Source organism: Bubalus kerabau, chromosome 5 (genome assembly GCF_029407905.1).
Source record: "Bubalus kerabau isolate K-KA32 ecotype Philippines breed swamp buffalo chromosome 5, PCC_UOA_SB_1v2, whole genome shotgun sequence".
Classification (NCBI taxonomy): domain Eukaryota; kingdom Metazoa; phylum Chordata; class Mammalia; order Artiodactyla; family Bovidae; genus Bubalus; species Bubalus kerabau.
Window position 1 is genome coordinate 83641563 of NC_073628.1, and position 17579 is coordinate 83659141.

Genomic DNA, 17579 nt, shown 5'->3' on the forward strand with positions numbered 1-17579 from the left:
TATGAATAATCTTATGTCCACAAATCTTTTAAAGTACAACTTATCTAAAAGACACAAAATGAAACCCAAACTCTGAATAGCCCTATATTTATTAAAGAAATGAGCTATAAAAAAGCTTCCCACAAAAAAAATCTTCAGGCTCAGATGGTTTCACAAATTAATTCCATAAATCTAATAATGAAAAAGAGGATAGTTAGAACTGTATTATTAAAAAGTCACCTTTAATAGCAAAAGGAATAACGTTCAAGAGTCAACATTATACAGGTTATAAGCACTAGACTATAAAGAAACAGAAAATCAGCTCTGATGAAATTCACTTCTTCTTCCCTTTTGAAGGCTTGGCAAATAAAGCTGGATCTATCTGCTCCTTTGCCAGTCCTCTGACAGAGAAGAGCCTCGCTGCCCGCTCCTGGAGAGTGCCCCCACACTTCAGTCCCCGGGCCATGAGTTCACACTTGAGCTTCTCCAAGCCCAGCAACTCCATTTCTGCAACAGAACTGATTGCCAGTAAATCGAAAGTTTCCTGACTGATATCCTGAGAAAAAGAAAAAAAAAGACAGAAATTTTAAGTAAGTCATCCATTCTTTTGTCTCTAATTAAAACTTTCTTCAACTGTCACTGACATCCTATTTTTCAAGAAATTTTTATTTAATATGCCATATCTTACTACTGAATCCTAATAATCATGTTATTCTATACATGTTCTCAATTCAAGTAAACATTAATTTTTAATCTATATACTTAGAAACAGGTATTCAGAATAACAACATAAGTGGTAAGATTCCTAAACAGATAAATCTTAATATGTATGAACATAACTTTTCTTTTTTGACTTATCTAGTAAAAATTCAAACAGCAAAACATACTTCACCTACCTCGCCTACCCTTTGCACTATGACTGGAGGAAAAAGCAGCATACTATAAAGGTTCATTTTAATGAGAATCCTATGCCTATGACTCTACTGATATTAACCCCATCATCTTTTTAAAAAATATTTATTTGGCTGTATCAAGTCTTGGTTGTCACACATGGGACCTTCATCATTGTGGCGTGAGGGATCTAGTTCCCTGACCAGGGATGGAATCCAGGCCCCTGCCCTGGGAGCGTGGAGTCTTAGCCACTGAACCACCAGGGGAAGTTCCCTAACCCCATAATCTTAAGCTTTCTATTCTAATCAAATAATCATGATTGTCAAAGTTCTCACTTGACAAATTTAAATGCTGTTCAAAAGACCTGTAAATGTTCTATCAACCAAGTAACTTTATAGACTTACACAAAATTAAATACTTCTAATGCCGGATGCTCTGCCAAGAATGCGAGTGTTCATCTAGGGTTTTTTTGTTTTTGTTTTTGTTTTGCTGCACTGGGTCTTTGTTGCAGCCCATCAGCTTTCTCCAGTTGTGGTGCCAAGGGCTTAGTTGCCCCCAGGCATGTGGGTTCTTAGTTCCCCAACCAGGGACTGAACCCACGTCCCCTGCATTGGAAGGGGGATTCTTAACCACTGGACCACCAGGGAAGTCCCTCACCTAGGAGTTTGTTTGTTTTTTTAGTTTTTTAAAAAACATATTCAGTTCAGTTCAGTCACTCAGTCATGTCTGACTCTTTGCAACCCAATGGACTGCAGCATGCCAGGCTTCCCTGTCCATCACCAACTCCCGGAGCTTGCTCAAACTCATATCCATCAAATCGGTGATGCCATCCAACCATCTCATCCTCTGTCGTCCCCTTCTCCCGCCTTCAATCTTTCCCAGCATCAGGGTCTTTTCAAATGAGTCAGTTCTTCCCATCAGGTGGCCAAAGTATTGGAGCTTCAGCTTCAGCATCAGTCCTTCCAGTGAATATTCAGGACTGATTTCCTTTAGGATTGACTGGTTGGATCTCCTTGCAGTCCAAGGAATTCTCAAGAGCCTTCTCCAACACCACAGTTCAAAAGCATCAGTTCTTCGGTGCTCAGCTTTCTTTATGGTCCAACTCTCACATCCATACATGACTACTGGAAAAACCACAGCTTTGACTAGACAGACCTTTGTCGGCATATTCAAAGGATAATAATTCTCTCAAAGTTAAGTTGTTTTTAAAAAAATATTGGGACAGGGAGGAGAGAGGAGGGTTCGGGATGGGGAACACGTGTATACCTGTGGCAGATTCATGCTGATATATGGCAAAACCAATACAATATTGTAAAGTTAAAAAATAAAATTAAAAAAAATAATAATAAAATAAAAAAATATTGAACAAGTCTACAGATAGATTATCTTTCTAGTTGATCTGTTTTTTTAACGTTATTTTGTTAGATTTCTAGAGTGCATCTTGACTTCTTTATATATGGCCAAATCCTAACCCACCATGTGTCTCTGGAGAATCACACATGGCTGCACAGAGTTATTATGAATACAACAGCTACAACTACATCAAGAACAAAATTTCCACAGTTAAAAGCTCAAAGATTAAAAGTCAAATCAGGTTTTATTCTATTTTCCTTTTTCATTTTTCTAAGACTTTGCTCAGGATAAACTCCTAGCATATATGAGTTACGTAAAAGCTGAATATTGTTATAACTCCAGAGATGGTGTGAGGGTCAATTTAAAGCCCTTAGCTCAAAAAATTTCACTATCTCCCCTAGAAAGAGCAATATATGCATTTCTGCTTATTTCCTGGGAGTAGGGAAGATGCTTTAAATAAATAATGGTAAGCTTTGTGTTTATCAAAGGAAGCCAAGTCAGGTTTCATCTGTCCTAAAAAAGAAATCATTAGACTGAAAAATAAACGTTAAAGATTTTTGCTGAAGTCAGTCCATTGACGATAGCAAATAACTATTTAAGGGAAAGCATGCATAATGAAAATGAGTTTTTAAAAAGCTGAGTGTAGGGCTTAAGATTTAATGATAAATTTAAAAGGAACTGCTCCTCTTCTGCAGGAAAGGTGTTCACATCCAACTGACAACTGTGTTCAAACAGTAACTCACCTGAGAAAGAAAAACTAACAAGAAATGTAGTGATAGGAAAATGGGTACATTTCATCAAATCTAAAAGTGACATCTATCATAATATGCCTTACTACTGCCTGTATTATTAAGAAAGAATAGATCATACCAAGCAAACTGTAATGTGATATATATCCAAACTCAGAGACACTAAAATGTGAAAAATGTGCATCCTAGAATAGATGAAATATAGAACCAAGGACACCACCTAGTGGCAAAATAATACCAATTCCACAGATTAAAAACAAAAAAATCCAGGGATTTTTCTTTTGGGGGATAGGGTCGGGGGGAGACACGACAAGCTTCACTATCATCTACTTCTGATTATTAAACAAGCCCTTCTACTAAGCAGCTGATGGGGAAAAGCACATGTTTTCATTTTAATGACCTACTGCAGAGATTAAATTGACTTGGCTTTAACATGGAACTCTGCTCAGTGTTATGTGGCAGCCTGGATATCAGGGGGGTTGGGGGGGAATGCATACATGTATATGTATGGTTGAGTCCCTTTGTTGCTTCCTGAATTTATCAAAAACTGTTAATCGAGTATACCCCAATACAAAATAAAAGGTTTAAAGGAAAAAAACTGACTTGGCTTTAGACATCGACTCCTAAAATTTACTTACCGTGTTTCCTAACTGGCTGGCCTCCAGCTTGGCAACGGCAATGTTTTGCCTATCTTCTCCAGGTGCTCCCTTGGCAGCTCGCTCCCCATCAGTCATTTCTTTTGTTTCCTGCTCTGTATTCTGCCCACCTCCAGCTGCTTCCTTTTCTAAGGGCTCTCTACCCTCTGCCTCCTTTTTCTCCCGGGTGTTCTCTGTTTCTACAGCCCTCTTCCTCTCCATGTACTCCTGGGTAGGTGTCTCCCCCAGCTCAGCACACAAGTCTTCTGAAATACTGTTCCCAGAGTCAGTCAAAGGGCTCTGTAGTTTTTCTGGTGATCTACAGTCTGTATTCAATACTCTTGCCTGCTGAGAACTACTCGGAATTTCAGCTGCCGTGTCAACACCATCACAGCCATTTTGAGAAACATGAAAGCTCATTCCAGAAGTACCAGGTGCTTCTTCACTGTCATCGTCAGAGTTCTCAGAGCTGGACCCCTCTGAGGTCCCTAGTCCTTCCATGCCCATCCTATCAGAAAGTAATAGAAAGATTTAATGCCATTTACAGCTTCAACTTCAAAAAAAAATTAAAAGAGAGAGCTGCAGTTAGTCCAGGAAACAGACTCTGAATAAGGATACCTGCTATTTGAGATGGAGATGGAGAGTAGGTAAGTTTCAGAACAAGATATCCCAAAGGTATAAACAGAAGCAAAAAAACATTTCAGTGAGACTGAGAACAACATTCCAAAGATCCTAAAGATCGCTCTTTAAAATATGTGACTCTCTTTAATTGATTTTGCTTAAAGCCTTTTTCCTAATATTGTATGAATTTTAACTGTTGGAAATTAGATAAAAAAGTGAACAGTTAAAAGAAAATCCAGTTTTACTCATAACTGCCCCAGACTGGAAACTACCCAAATGCCTAACAACTAAAGAATGGATAAACAGGTTGTGGTACAGCCATACCAGGCAACAACACTTGGCAATAGAAAGGAATGAACTATCTATACATATAACACCACCTATTGGTCTCAAAAGCATTATGCTAAGTGAAAAAAGAAGGCCCAGCCCTTCCTATAATAATGAAGGGCTGTGTCTTCTGGGACTGTGTATGTTAATCCACCTCTTGGAACTAAATGTAATCTGCTACTTTGTCACTGAAATGCTGAAGACAGGAGTAAGAGGCAGGGTGAGAGGAAGGGCTCTTGGCTAATATCTCCATTATCTAGAAGACAGTTTTAAGTTACAACCATGGGTCTGTATGTGCATTTTTGTAAGGTACCTATGTTTACTGGACATGGAAAAACAGACTGCTTCCAAATAGGAAAAGGAGTGCGTCAAGGCTGTATATTGTCACCCTGCTTTTTTAACTTATATGCAGAGTACATCATGAGAAACGCTGGAGTGGAAGAAGCACAAGCTGGAATCAAGATTGCCAGGAGAAATATCAATAACCTCAGATATGTAGATGACACCACCCTTATGGCAGAAAGTGAAGAGGAACTCAAAAGCCTCTTGATGAAGGTGAAAGAGGAGAGTGAAAAAGTTGGCTTAAAACTCAACATTCAGAAAATGAAGATCATGGCATCCGGTCCCATCACTTCATGGGAAATAGATGGGGAAACAGTGGAAACAGTGTCAGACTTTATTTTTGGGGGCTCCAAAATCACTGCAGATGGTGACTGCAGCCATGAAATTAAAAGACACTTACTTCTTGGAAGAAAAGTTATGACCAACCTAGATAGCATATTCAAAAGCAGAGACATTACTTTGCCAACAAAGGTTCGTCTAGTCAAGGCTATGGTTTTTCCTGTGGTCATGTACGGATGTGAGAGTTGGACTGTGAAGAAGGCTGAGTGCCAAAGAATTGATGCTTTTGAACTGTGGTGTTGGAGAAGACTCTGGAGAGTCCCTTGGACTGCAAGGAGATCCAACCGGTCCATTCTGAAGGAGATCAGCCCTGGGTGTTCTTTGGAAGGAATGATGCTGAAGCTGAAACTCCAGTACTTTGGCCACCTCATGCGAAGAGCTGACTCATTGGAAAAGACTCTGATGCAGGGAGGGATTGGGGGCAGGAGGAGAAGGGGACGACAGAGGATGAGATGGCTGGATGGCATCACTGACTCGATGGACGTGAGTCTGAGTGAACTCCGGGAGTTGGTGATGGACAGGGAGGCCTGGCGTGCTGCGATTCATGGGGTCGCAGAGTCGGACAGGACTGAGCAACTGAACTGAACTGAACTATGTTTATTGTAGACAAGGTACACTATTTTACAACATCGAGGCTTTCTAGATGTCCAGAGGTGACAATGTATGATAAAAGTAGAGCTGCTGAATTAACCAATCTGTAAATATTTTTGTTATAATTGATTAAACAAACAAAACAAAAAACATTTTGAACATGGATTAAACCGTCTCTGAGTAATATACACCAGGACTTGTTCATTTAGGATGGCAGCACAAGAACAGAAGGAAGGGAGGGATGTATGTGGATGTGTTCATATTTATATTTTGATGATAACCATTGACATGTGGACCACAAGCTGGAATCAAGATTGCCAGGAGAAATATCAATAACCTCAGATATGCAGATGATATCACCCTTATGGCAGAAAGTAAAGAAGAACTAAAGAGCCTCTTGATGAAAGTGAAAGAGGAGAGTGAAAAAATTGCCTTAAAACTCAACATTCAGAAAACTAAGATCATAACATCTGGTCCCATCACTTCAAAGCAAATAGATGGGGAAATAATGGAAACAGTGACAGACTTTATTTTTTTGTGCTCCAAAATCACTGCAGATGGTGACTGCAGCCATGAAATTAAAAGACGCTTACTCCTTGGAAGAAAAGCTATGACCAACCTAGACAGCATATTTAAAAGCAGAGACATTACTTTGCCAACAAAGGCCCATCTAGTCAAACCTATGGTTTTTCCAGTAGTCAGGTATGGATGTGAGAGTTGGACTGTGCAGAAGGCTGAGCACCAAAGAACTAATGCTTTTGAACTGTGGTGTTGGAGAAGACTCTTGACAGTCCCTTGGACTACAAGGAGCTCCAACCAGTCCATCCTAAAGGAAATCAGTCCTGAATATTCATTGGAAGGACTGATGCTGAAGCTGAAACTCTAATACTTTAGCCACCTGATGGGAAGAAATGACTCATCTGAAAAGACCCTGACGCTGGGAAAGGTTGAAGGCAGGAGGAGAAGGGGACGACAGAAGATGAGATGGTGGGATGGCATCACCAATTTGATGGATATGAGTTTGAGTAGGCTCCAGGAGTTGGTGATCGACAAGGAAACCTGGTATGCTGCAGCCCACGGGGTTACAAAGAGTCGGACACGACTCAGCGACTGGACTGAACTGACTGATGTGTGTGCATCTCTTGGCTGTATTATAGGAATGCACTGTTAAGTAACTCAGTGGAAACATACCTCCTTGCTAATACTTTAATAGTTTAGATCTGATAACAAATGCTCTTAGAAGCATTAAAAAAAAAAAACAGAAAGAGACACAAAAAGCTATATGACATTCTAGAAAAAAAGAAACCACAGGAACAAACATGAGGCTAGTGATCAGTGGCTGACAGGGTAGAGGTGGGGGGAGGAAAATTAACTGCAAAAGGGCACAAGGGAACCTCTGAGACTGACAAAAATATTCTACAGCTTGATTTGGTGATGCTGACATAATCATGTATTATAAACTTCAAAACTTGAAGAACTGTTCAAAAAGGGTGAATTTTACTGTATATAAATTATATATCAATAAAACTGGCTTAAAAAAAGAGACCCACAGGAAATACCATTACATTTTCTCTCAGGAACATTTAATTTCCATTTCAGAAAGAACACAAAAAAGTCTATGCTGGACTGAGTTAAATAGTGTTTAGTTAACAATTACCTTTCTATCCCCAAAGGGGAAGCCAACAAACAAGCCAAGATCCGACTCTTGGCCCGAGAGAACTAAGCTGGTAACCAGAGGACCAGCCGGGAAGGGAGGAGGAACTAAGAGTAAAAGGGGATAAAAAAAGTACCGCTGCGCTTTTCACCCACAAGCGCAAAATGATGAAGAGAGGTCTGGAAAGGTGACCAAAGACCTCAGTGATGACTATGAAAAACCAGAGAAAATAGAACAACTTGGAAACTAAAGCCATGGCTTCCCCCTGGAACTTTGAAAGTTAACCTCTTTCAACATCTAATAGTAAGTCAAGTGTAAAGCTATTTTTTGTGTGATTTTTCACTGAAGGCAAACAAACTGTCCCTTAGATTCTATTAAGGGCACTTACGGCAGAAACCATTACTAATGTGTATAATGTGAGAATCACTGAAACCTGATCTGAAACACTCTGGAAAATTTCTGAGCTTCCATTAGACTTTACTTAAAAGTGTGTTTATACCAGATAAGACAAGGAAGAAATATAGAAGGTAAGTTTCAGAAGAAGACATTCTAGAGGGATAAACAGAAAGAAAAAAATATTTTTCTTCAGTCCTCAAAGATCTATTTGGAATGAAAATGAACATACTTACCAAAAGCATTTCCTTTTCCCTACACTGGCTCCTCCGTCTGTTTTTGATTTGTTTGGCCGTTTCCGACTCTCACCGATTTCTGCCGATACCATCTTGCTAGAGGCAGCCTGCATGCCTAGCCACAAATTTTAACAACTCAGTTTCTACTATCAGGACTAAGTTTAATTAAAGAACTTATAAATAATCTGGATTGCAAAAAGAGCTGCAACCTAAAGCTCTAGATTTAAATTTCTTAGCATACCAAAATTTAATCCAGTTAAAATGAGACTAATCTTAAATTTACAGATTTAAAATAACCATTTTGGCTCTTGAACCAGATTTTTAAAGCACTATGTCCAATTTGTAACTTTGAAGCTTACAGATCCATTCCTAACACTCCTCAAACCTAACAATTCACCCCCTTATACATCCCTGTATTTGCATACAACTATCTTTCCCCCTTTTGCTCCTTTTCAGCTTCTCCCTTTTGATGGAAAAGACTCCTCCTTATCCAGCTGAATGCACAATAGTCCTAGCATAATGCTTTTGATGCTAAAACATAAAAGCTAAGAATAATCATTCCCATTAAAAACCATTTAATTAAAAGGGGATCTAAAACTGAAAGCAAATATTTGGGAGTCCTGGTACCTCCTGAAGACTTAGCTTATTCCCAGGAAGCACAAAAAGCATTCTTACCTGGGGCCCATGAGCCCCCAGAGCTCAGGGATCAACTATGTCAAATGCTGTGTGGATATGTGGGTTTTTCCCCTCTGTGTAGTAAGGCATACTGTGTTCATTACTGAGTGGAGAAATTTCATAGCTTCATCAGATTCTCATAAGTCTGTAACCTAAGAAGGGTCAAGAACTGCCCTTGGTGTGGAAGAGCTGGCTTCCAGGATGCCTGCGGATGGCACTAAGGAACCCTCCTCCTCACCTTTGAGGACGGAATCCTCCAGGCGCTCGGCCATCTCATGGCACTGCTGCTGGTAGTCGGGGCTGGAGAAGCAGTGCCTGGGTTCTGCAAGCTTCCGCTGCAGTCGTTCCAGGCGCTTTTGCTCCTTTTCAGCTTCTCGCTCGGCTTGTTGTTTTACCCATTCAGCCATTCTGGAGATGGGAAAGAGGAGATGTAACTAAATGGCTAAATTATACACACGTACTTTTATATAGGTAACACCCCACCTATACAAATTATTGCACTCTTATTCACACTGTGATAGTCCCTCAGAAAGGCGTGCCATGCTTACTAGCATACTGCTATGGACTTGACTAAAACCCAAAGATAATTATTCAATCATGAAAAAGGTTAAGTCTGGTAACAACAAATTAGAGCGTAAGTATTTTAAGTTCACATTTCTGATATGTGTGGTTCGTGTGCCATCACTAATGACAGAAAACTATGTCTCTTTAAAAAACAAAACAGGGGGGCATCTTACGCTTTTTCATGATTGACATCTCGTAATCTTCTTCCACTGAGATCGCGGCAAGCCTCTCGATTGGTTGTCTTTTCAATCTGAGCACCGAGTGCTCGGAGCATTGAGCCAAAACCTAAACAAATGTATTTGGAGAAAGCAGGTTAAAAAGTATTCAAGGATAGTCAGTTCTAATGAAGTGGATGAAACTGGAGCCTGTTATATAGAGTGAAGTAAGTCAGAAAGAAAAACACCAATACAGTATATTAACACATATATCTGGAATTTAGAAAGATGTTAATGATGACCCTATATGCGAGACAGCAAAAGAGACACAGATGTAAAGAACAGACTTTTGGACTCTGTGGGAGAAGGTGAGGGTGGGGTGATTTGATAGAATAGTATTGAAACATGTATATTAGCATATATGAAACAGATGACCAGTCCAAGTTCGATGCATGAAAGACGGCACTCAAAGCCAGTGCACCGGGACAACCCAGAGGGATGGGGATGGGAGGGCGGGTGTTCAGGAGCGAGGGACACATGTATACCCGTGGCTGATTCATGTCAATGTATGGCAAAAACCACCACAATATTGTCAAGTAATTAGCCTCCAATTAAAATAAGTAAATAAAATTTTTTTAAGTATTCAAGGATGGACAAAAGCCAAACTTGTGAAAAGAGTATTATTATATTATAAGATTATCATAAGAGTAAAGGTGATCTCTATTTTCTTTTCGGTTTTAAAGGAAATGCACATCAAGATTATAACCTAGGTAGCAAAGGTAAGAATACTGATAAACGTGATTCAATCTCGTGCTTGTCACACTTTCTCTTATACTTCTGCAATACCACTGGGATATTTTAGAGGGCTATACCTAGTGACAGAAATCCCAAAATTCCACAATTAAGAATTTTACAAATTATATGATGAGATTTTGCAATAAAACAATTTTAATCTGTCACTGGCTGACACAACAAGCTTCATATTGACAGAATTTCAAACAGCAGAATGACTGTAATCTGAGATGTTAGTTCTTTGAAAACCAAACCGAGTCACCACAGATTTTGAGAAAGCCTAAGAATTATATGTTAGTCTATCAGGAGAAATACCAAGAACTGTTCATATTCAGTTTTTGCTCTTTTAGTTTGTTTTCTCTCTAAGACGAGTTACTACAACCAGGACCTTAATCTACCTCAATCTGTAAACAGTTGTATTTCATAAAGTGACATCAGACTTCCCATGGAACTAGAATAACCAAACAAAATGCTGAGAACAGCAAAGGAAATTTGATTGTTCTAACACTCATCAGCAAACTGGACAGAACAGCCATAACCTCTCTTCATCTAATTCTCCCCAAAGACTGAGAGCCTAGGGTGCCAAAGAGTGATCTGGTTGGGCTGGAAAAGGTGGGAATTTTATCATACTGTATCTTCCCCAAAAAGAATAAAAGAGAAAATATTCAAAACTAGGTAAATTAACAAAGGACTTCATAAGACAAATCAAGGCTGGTACACTAGAGACCAAGGAGTTTGTTAATTTAATACATCTGGCCACAGAATGCAGATATGTTACTACTAAGCCGTCAACATTCACGTCCTACCTCCTTTTCCACCACGAAGTCTGGGTTCCAGACTGTAAACAGCTCCATGCTGCACTGTGTCACTGGTGTTAACGAGTGATCCATTGCACTTCACAAAGAAGCATTCCACTGGAACAACCTGGAGACAGTGAGGGGTTCTTTCAATGCTGTTTATGAGATGAGTTTTTTTGCAGGAAGGGACCTAGCTTATTTTTTATTATTTCAGTTACAAGGAGATAGTAGATGTGATAAGTTAATATCTGCTGAATTGAAAAAAAATGAAAACCACTAAAAGAAAAAAGTCATTTTTTATGATGTATTCTAGGTATAACTTTTTCCTAATACTTACCTAATCATGATATAAAGAACTTTCTGCCTCTTGGGTGAAAATTAAAACTGCTCTTTCTCATTCTCTAATAGGAAATAGGAGTCAGGGCTCAGATCTAGTAACTCTGACGGTCCCATTTCCTCTTTTAAAAATAATACCAAGTTGAACACTGTTGCCCAAAATTTAAAAGTGACATCTTGAAAAGTGTAGATAGGGATAAGAAGAGGGGAGAGGAGGAGACAAAAATATGGTTTTTAATACACTTACATAAGCTTTAACGGTTTTAGAATCAGCTGGCAGTTGGTAACTAATCTCTTCTGCCAGCGTCTTCCTGAGTTCCAGCCAATCTCTGAAGAAGCCCACATACCCCCCCAAACCCACTCTATGTCAGAACAAGTGATGTAAAGAAAATATAAATACCGTAAAGTTTTCTAAACAAGTTTCTTTTTTTTTTTTAAGCGCCAACACTTGGCATGTAGGATCTTGGCTCTCAACCAGAGATCAAACCCATACCCTCTGCAGTGGAAGCTCAGAGTCTTAACCACTGGACTGCCAGGGAAGTCCCTAAACAAGTTTCTGATGCCATAAAATAACACAACAGAGGAGTATTCTCCAAAGTTATATGGAACTTATAGGAGGTTATATAGAAAGTTGACAATTAAATCTGCAACATGAAGAATAAAGTGATCTAAATACAAATAGAAAGGAAAAAGGCATTTCTGGCAACGTCCTGAAGTGGAAACTATGAACATTCATTCTGAAGCACATCACACAGCTATTTTAATGGGACCCATTCCTTCACTCAGCGGCCTACTATAAGCATGGTACTTTTTAAGTGTTGGAATACTACCATGAATACCACAGTGAATGCAAATCCTGCCTCATGATGCTTATATTCTAGTGGGGGAAGACAAATTATGAACAAACATATATTATGTTTGATATAATTATGTAATTGACAAATTATATATTATGTCAAGTGGTGATATGCAGGGTAAAGGGGATTAAAATATGTGGATAGGTGAGGTGGTAATCTAGTTAATATATATGGTCAGTCAGAGAAAGCAGAGAATTTAAGAAAGTGAGAGAATAAGCCATATGGTTGTCTGGGGGAACAGCATTCCAGAGGCAACAGCAAATGCAAAGACTGCAACAGAGATGAGCTTAGAGCATTCAAGTAAGAGCAACACAGCCAACATGGCTGGAATGAAGTACACAAAGGGGAGTGATAAGGCCTTCAAAACCATTTAAGGATTCTGGATGGTACTCTGAATAAAACTATTTGTAGAGTTTTGAACAAACTGAGATCAGAGTCATGCTCTTAAACTGTAAAACTGTTAAACTGTAAAGATAAGACTACAGAAGCAGAGAGATCATTGGGATAATCCAGGTGAGACATTTCTATGTGTACCAGGGCAGTAGTGGCAGAGTGAAAGAGAAATATGAGATTCTGAGGACACTCTGAACGAAAATGCCAACGCTCTAGTGAAGGGAGTGAGCTCAACAGAGAAACTAGATTACAAAAATTTGGTTTGACAAATGGAAAAATAGAGTTGCCACCTTTTAAGACAGAAAAGGAAATTTGAAAGAGAAAATAAGTCTCGTTTCGGATATTTTAGTGTGAGATGTTTATTACACAAGCAGATGGAGATGCCGAGTAGAGCAGGTGCTATACAAGTCTGGAGTCTGGAGAAGTCTGTGCTGAAGATTTACACTTGAAAGCTATCAGCACACTGATGGCACTGAAAGCCCAGAGTATGGACGAAACCACTGGGATGAGGGAGGGGCTCCTCCAACTTCAGAGTTCAGGGTGATGAGGACGAAGGAGCAAGAGAGACTGGAGAGGAGAGGCCAGCAAGATGGAAGAGAACTGAGGGTGTCCTCTGCACAAGTGAGAGAAGTGTATTAAGGGGGGGAATGGTCAACTGTGCAAACTGAGACCAACAGGCCAAGCAAGATGAAAACTGAAAACTGATGGTTGGATACGGCCACACAGAAGATACTGACCAGCATGACACAGAGCTGTTGAAGTGATGGGAACAGAAAAGCTGAACTAGAGTGGGTTCTAAAGGAGAGGAGCTTTATGCTTAAGCATATTTTTTTTAATCAAGAAAATCAGAGAAAATAAAGCGATAGCTGGAAGGGATGTGGGCTCATGTTTGAACACTGGTAGGAATGATCCAGGAAAAAGGGAAAACACTGGAAAATACAGGGGAGAAAGCACTAATGCCAAGTAAGTCTTTCAGTAGGTGAGAAGGAGGGGTTACTCTACAAAGTAGAAGAGAACTGCACATTACTTGTAAAATAATGACAGTTCATCCACAGTAACACACAAGAAGGCTGAATATACAGCAGGTACCTACCAGAGCACTGCTGTGAGGAGAGGAAAATTCTGTCCTTACTGCTTGAATACAAAGTTTGTCCTTGAGATGAAATAAGTCTTGGAGATTTAAAGAGAGAGGATGTGAGAGAGTAATCCAGGAGAGTGAAAGAGTGATGAACTGAGCAGTGCCTCTCAATCCTTTTCATACCACGGTAAACACAAATAATATCTGGATGATACCCTGGGGAGTGTGAGTAAAGTTACCAAGGATGGGTTGAGATTCTGGGCACCCCCAGGTTCTGTCCAGCTGCCCAAGGGCTAGCGGGATCAATATTCTCAGCAGTCCTGCAATCCAGCGGATTTCTCTAATCCAAATGCAATTACAGTAGAATTGCCAAGCAGCACTAAGGCTGGTGTATGTGAATTTGTCATGAGACTGATTAGTTCCCCTACCAGGGTCACTGCCTAGATGCCACTCAAAATAGGTGGAGAGCTGGATTTAGACTGACTGGCATTTTCCCAGGCAAATATAGTACCAGGAGAGAGGAAGGGAACTCAGGCCATATACAATGATGTGATTAACATGAAGGATGATTCTTGTCTATAAAATCCTGTTTACTTTAAAAAGCTGCAAAATTAAACGAGACAAGTAATATACCTTCTATATATTTAATGTTTATAAATTAAGAGCCACTTTAGTTTCTTTTAATATTTTGTATATCCAATGAGTATGGTATTTCTAAAATCCTAAATAACTTCAAAAACTTTAATATGAAGGCACAAAGATTATACATCATACTTTATTTCTGAACAGAACTGCTTATTTAATCAGACAACTGATTACCAAAATTGCATTTTTCTACTTAAGATTCTTGTCAATTTTCTAGTAGGAAAAAAAAAGAAAATTTAGAATCAATTTAACTGTTTTTAACCTTTAAAAGGCATTTCGAACACAAAGTATTATATGTGTCTTGGGCCAATCAGCCAAGGGCACTAGAGAAAAACAAAATCAAATTTCTTGACTCACTACAAGAGAGGGACTGCACACCAGAGGAATCATGAGGTGTCTCACCAACAAATAAAAACATACAGTTATAGGATTGGGGGCTAGGATGGAATTTAGGTAAAATTTAAATGAAACAATGTTTTAAAAGGCTCACAATAAAGCAGGGCTGTGTGTATCAGGGTCAATACCAGGTCTAGACTGTGAAGGAGATCCAGGCTCCTGTTTCCTCGGAAACTACAAAGTTAAGATAAATGTGCAATGTTGTGTCTAGAAACCCCTTAATTTGAAGCTCTGCACCCGGAAATCAAGAGTACTTCTCTACATCAAAGAGACTTAGATTCTCAAGGCAAGAGTGGGATGCTTCTTACTGATACAACTTCAAACAGCAGTTTACTCTTATAATCTATGATTTTCAAGGTAAGGTTTCAAAAACAATGAAAAAGAAGTAGACTTTCAAGGAAATCATTTTTGACATTTCACCACTGCACCATGTCCTTGGGAGAAACAGTTTCTTCTTATTGACTTTGCAGCTGGCTCTATCTATGTCTGTTATCCCAGCCTAATGAACAGCTGGGCTGATTTTTCATTTCTTCAGGGAGAACTAACACCAACTTTATCATGTGTCAGATTAGTTTTATCTTAAAAGGCACAGTTGTGAAACTGCGCTCTTTTTATTTATTCCAGTATCTCATCAAATGCCCTTTTATAAGTTTTGTGGTTTTGTTCATACTTATTATGGCCATGCTTCTTAAGTATATGACTGAATTCATTCATTCATATTTCTTCTTATTTTAAATTTTTTCCCAGACTCCTCATAATTAAGGTCTAAATTTTTCTGGTCCCACTTTGGATCAACTGTCAATGAGTTTGAAAACTGTATTCATGAGATAAGAGTTATTTCCAAAGATATTAAAATCCAACTATTTTGGAAAATATTTCCCCATTCAGATGGCAAACTGATGGAAACTGTCAGTTCTGACAGCAGTTAAACTGGACTGAAGTATAGGAGGAAAACGGGAAACTGAAAAACTACACGATTTGCAAATACACATTGCTTCTTCATGGAACCAGTCTAAGTAGAGATGTGATTTAGACTGCAGTGTTAACATCTGTTAAGCTCATAAATAACAACCAGAGAAAGTCAAGGGAAACAGGGAGGAGGTGTACTTATAAAGAAAAACAGAGTAAGAGGTCAAATGTCAAAATTAAAATTAGATTCAAGGAGAGCATCTAATTCTTTAAATAACATAACAGGTAATATCTTATAGTTGGTAAAAGCTTGCTTACGTCAAAATTAAGTAAACCACACATGTGTAACTTTATAAGTTTTTGAAAAATACGCCTGGACAAATAAGAACATCATATGATTAATGAAATAATCTAAATGACAGGCCCTAAGAATCATGCTCTCGACAGGGCCTATGTGAATGCTTGGCCACGACCAGTGACCAGAAGAATCCATTTCGTTCCCAATCATCCTTTGGATATGACATACTTCTTTAGGTTGGATCTAACAGGGCTGTGCTATCAAAGGACAAAAATGCACATATCCGTAGAGTGAACGTAAGAAGTGAGCCTTAAAAATCATCTTGGCCAAATGCCTCCTTTACGGATGAAGAGAATAATACCATAGGGTATTCTGTCAGTCCAGACTGAGGGCCGGACTATAGCGCCAGTGAGCGGAAGGGTTTTTCTCCCTTCTCTGAGACAAAACCATCACAAAACAAAAGCGACGGAAGCCCTCATTATCAGTTTGAAACTGAGGAACCCTCAACCTCAAAAACTGAAAACCCCAAAGAATAGACCCCCCGACACACCCTCACCGCACCTATTCCTGCCCCGACCTCCTCTGTCCTCTACTTTCCAGGAACCACAAACCTCACCTGATCTTCGCAGTGTCGACGGATAAAATCTCGTATGGAGCACGGGGCCGAACCACACCACACCGCCTTGCACCCGAAGCCAGGGCCCCGAAGCCACACCAGCGCCGCCGTCTCCGCCATCTCACCCAGTCGCAGAACCTCGGCACTCCCAGGAGCGCTAAGAACCACCACCCACCCGGCGTATCTTGATGACGTAAGCTCGCTCACCCAGCGCCCCGCCCCTCACGTTTTTGCCCGCCCCGCCCCTCCCCTGGGGATAGTCACGTGACCTGAAGCAGCCGAGCAAAGCCGACTGGGGGAGGGGAAAAGGAAGGGCCTGGCTGAGGCCGATAAGAAGGCAGAGCACCAGGGCGAGGCGTTGCTAAGAGAAGTTGCTAGGGCGGGGCTCGGGGGACTCTCTATAAAAGGCTGGCGCGGGGTTAAGTTTCCAGCGTTCTGGCTATAAGCGATAAGAAGGTAACTGAGTACTTCCTTGTGCCTCAAGCTTCAGACCTTTCCCTCCTATCCGTGTAGTTATTTTTGGGTCACAGGGAATCGTAGCCTGAGAAGGCGCTGCTCCCTGGGGGCCTGAGAAGGGAAGCTGCAGTCGCGGAAGCGGTTTTGGGGGGCTGCTTCCTCTGCTCTGGGGAGCTCCCCGACTCTAGGGGCAAGGGAAACGGAGGTGGGGAGGTTTCTAAACAACAGCTCTGGGCGGGTTTTTCCTCCAGGTTTACCAAGCCTTCTCTTCCTTTGCGGAAACTGCCAACCTCGGTTTCTGCCAGCCACGCTCAGTTTATTCGTATTTCCGCCTGTTTGCGCTCTGCGTTATCTTCACTTCAGCTCGGTTTTCAAAATATTTCACAGCAAGTGGGCCCTTGTGAAAGGCAGTGGCAGGAGCGACGCTTATAGTGATGCTGCTCTGAAAAACCCTGCCATAACTTTTATTCCGCACTATGGAAACACACTCGCACATATTTGC

At 40.2% G+C, this 17579-nt stretch overlaps 1 protein-coding gene across 1 annotated transcript; it reads right to left on the bottom strand.

Moving 5' to 3' along the window:
• Positions 1-200: 200 nt before the first annotated feature.
• On the bottom strand, positions 201-16810 carry SDE2 (SDE2 telomere maintenance homolog). Its single transcript, XM_055582014.1, has 7 exons — positions 16622-16810; positions 11103-11220; positions 9523-9634; positions 9024-9193; positions 8111-8225; positions 3611-4115; positions 201-535 (listed from the first exon to the last, which is right to left on the bottom strand). The coding sequence occupies exons 1-7, from the start codon at positions 16739-16741 to the stop codon at positions 314-316; spliced, it is 1362 nt and encodes a 453-aa protein (XP_055437989.1). The 5' UTR covers positions 16742-16810; the 3' UTR covers positions 201-313.
• Between the last annotated feature and the right edge of the window lie 769 nt (positions 16811-17579).

Coding starts and splice junctions, on each gene's coding strand:
- SDE2 (XM_055582014.1), bottom strand. CDS start 16,741: ATGGCGGAGACGGCGGCGCTGGTGTGGCTTCGGGGCCCTGGCTTCGGG. Junction 11,221..16,621: donor GTCGACACTGCGAAGATCAG/GTGAGGTTTGTG, acceptor CACTGTCTCCAG/GTTGTTCCAGTGGAATGCTT. Junction 536..3,610: donor CCAGCCAGTTAGGAAACACG/GTAAGTAAATTT, acceptor TCTTTTTCTCAG/GATATCAGTCAGGAAACTTT.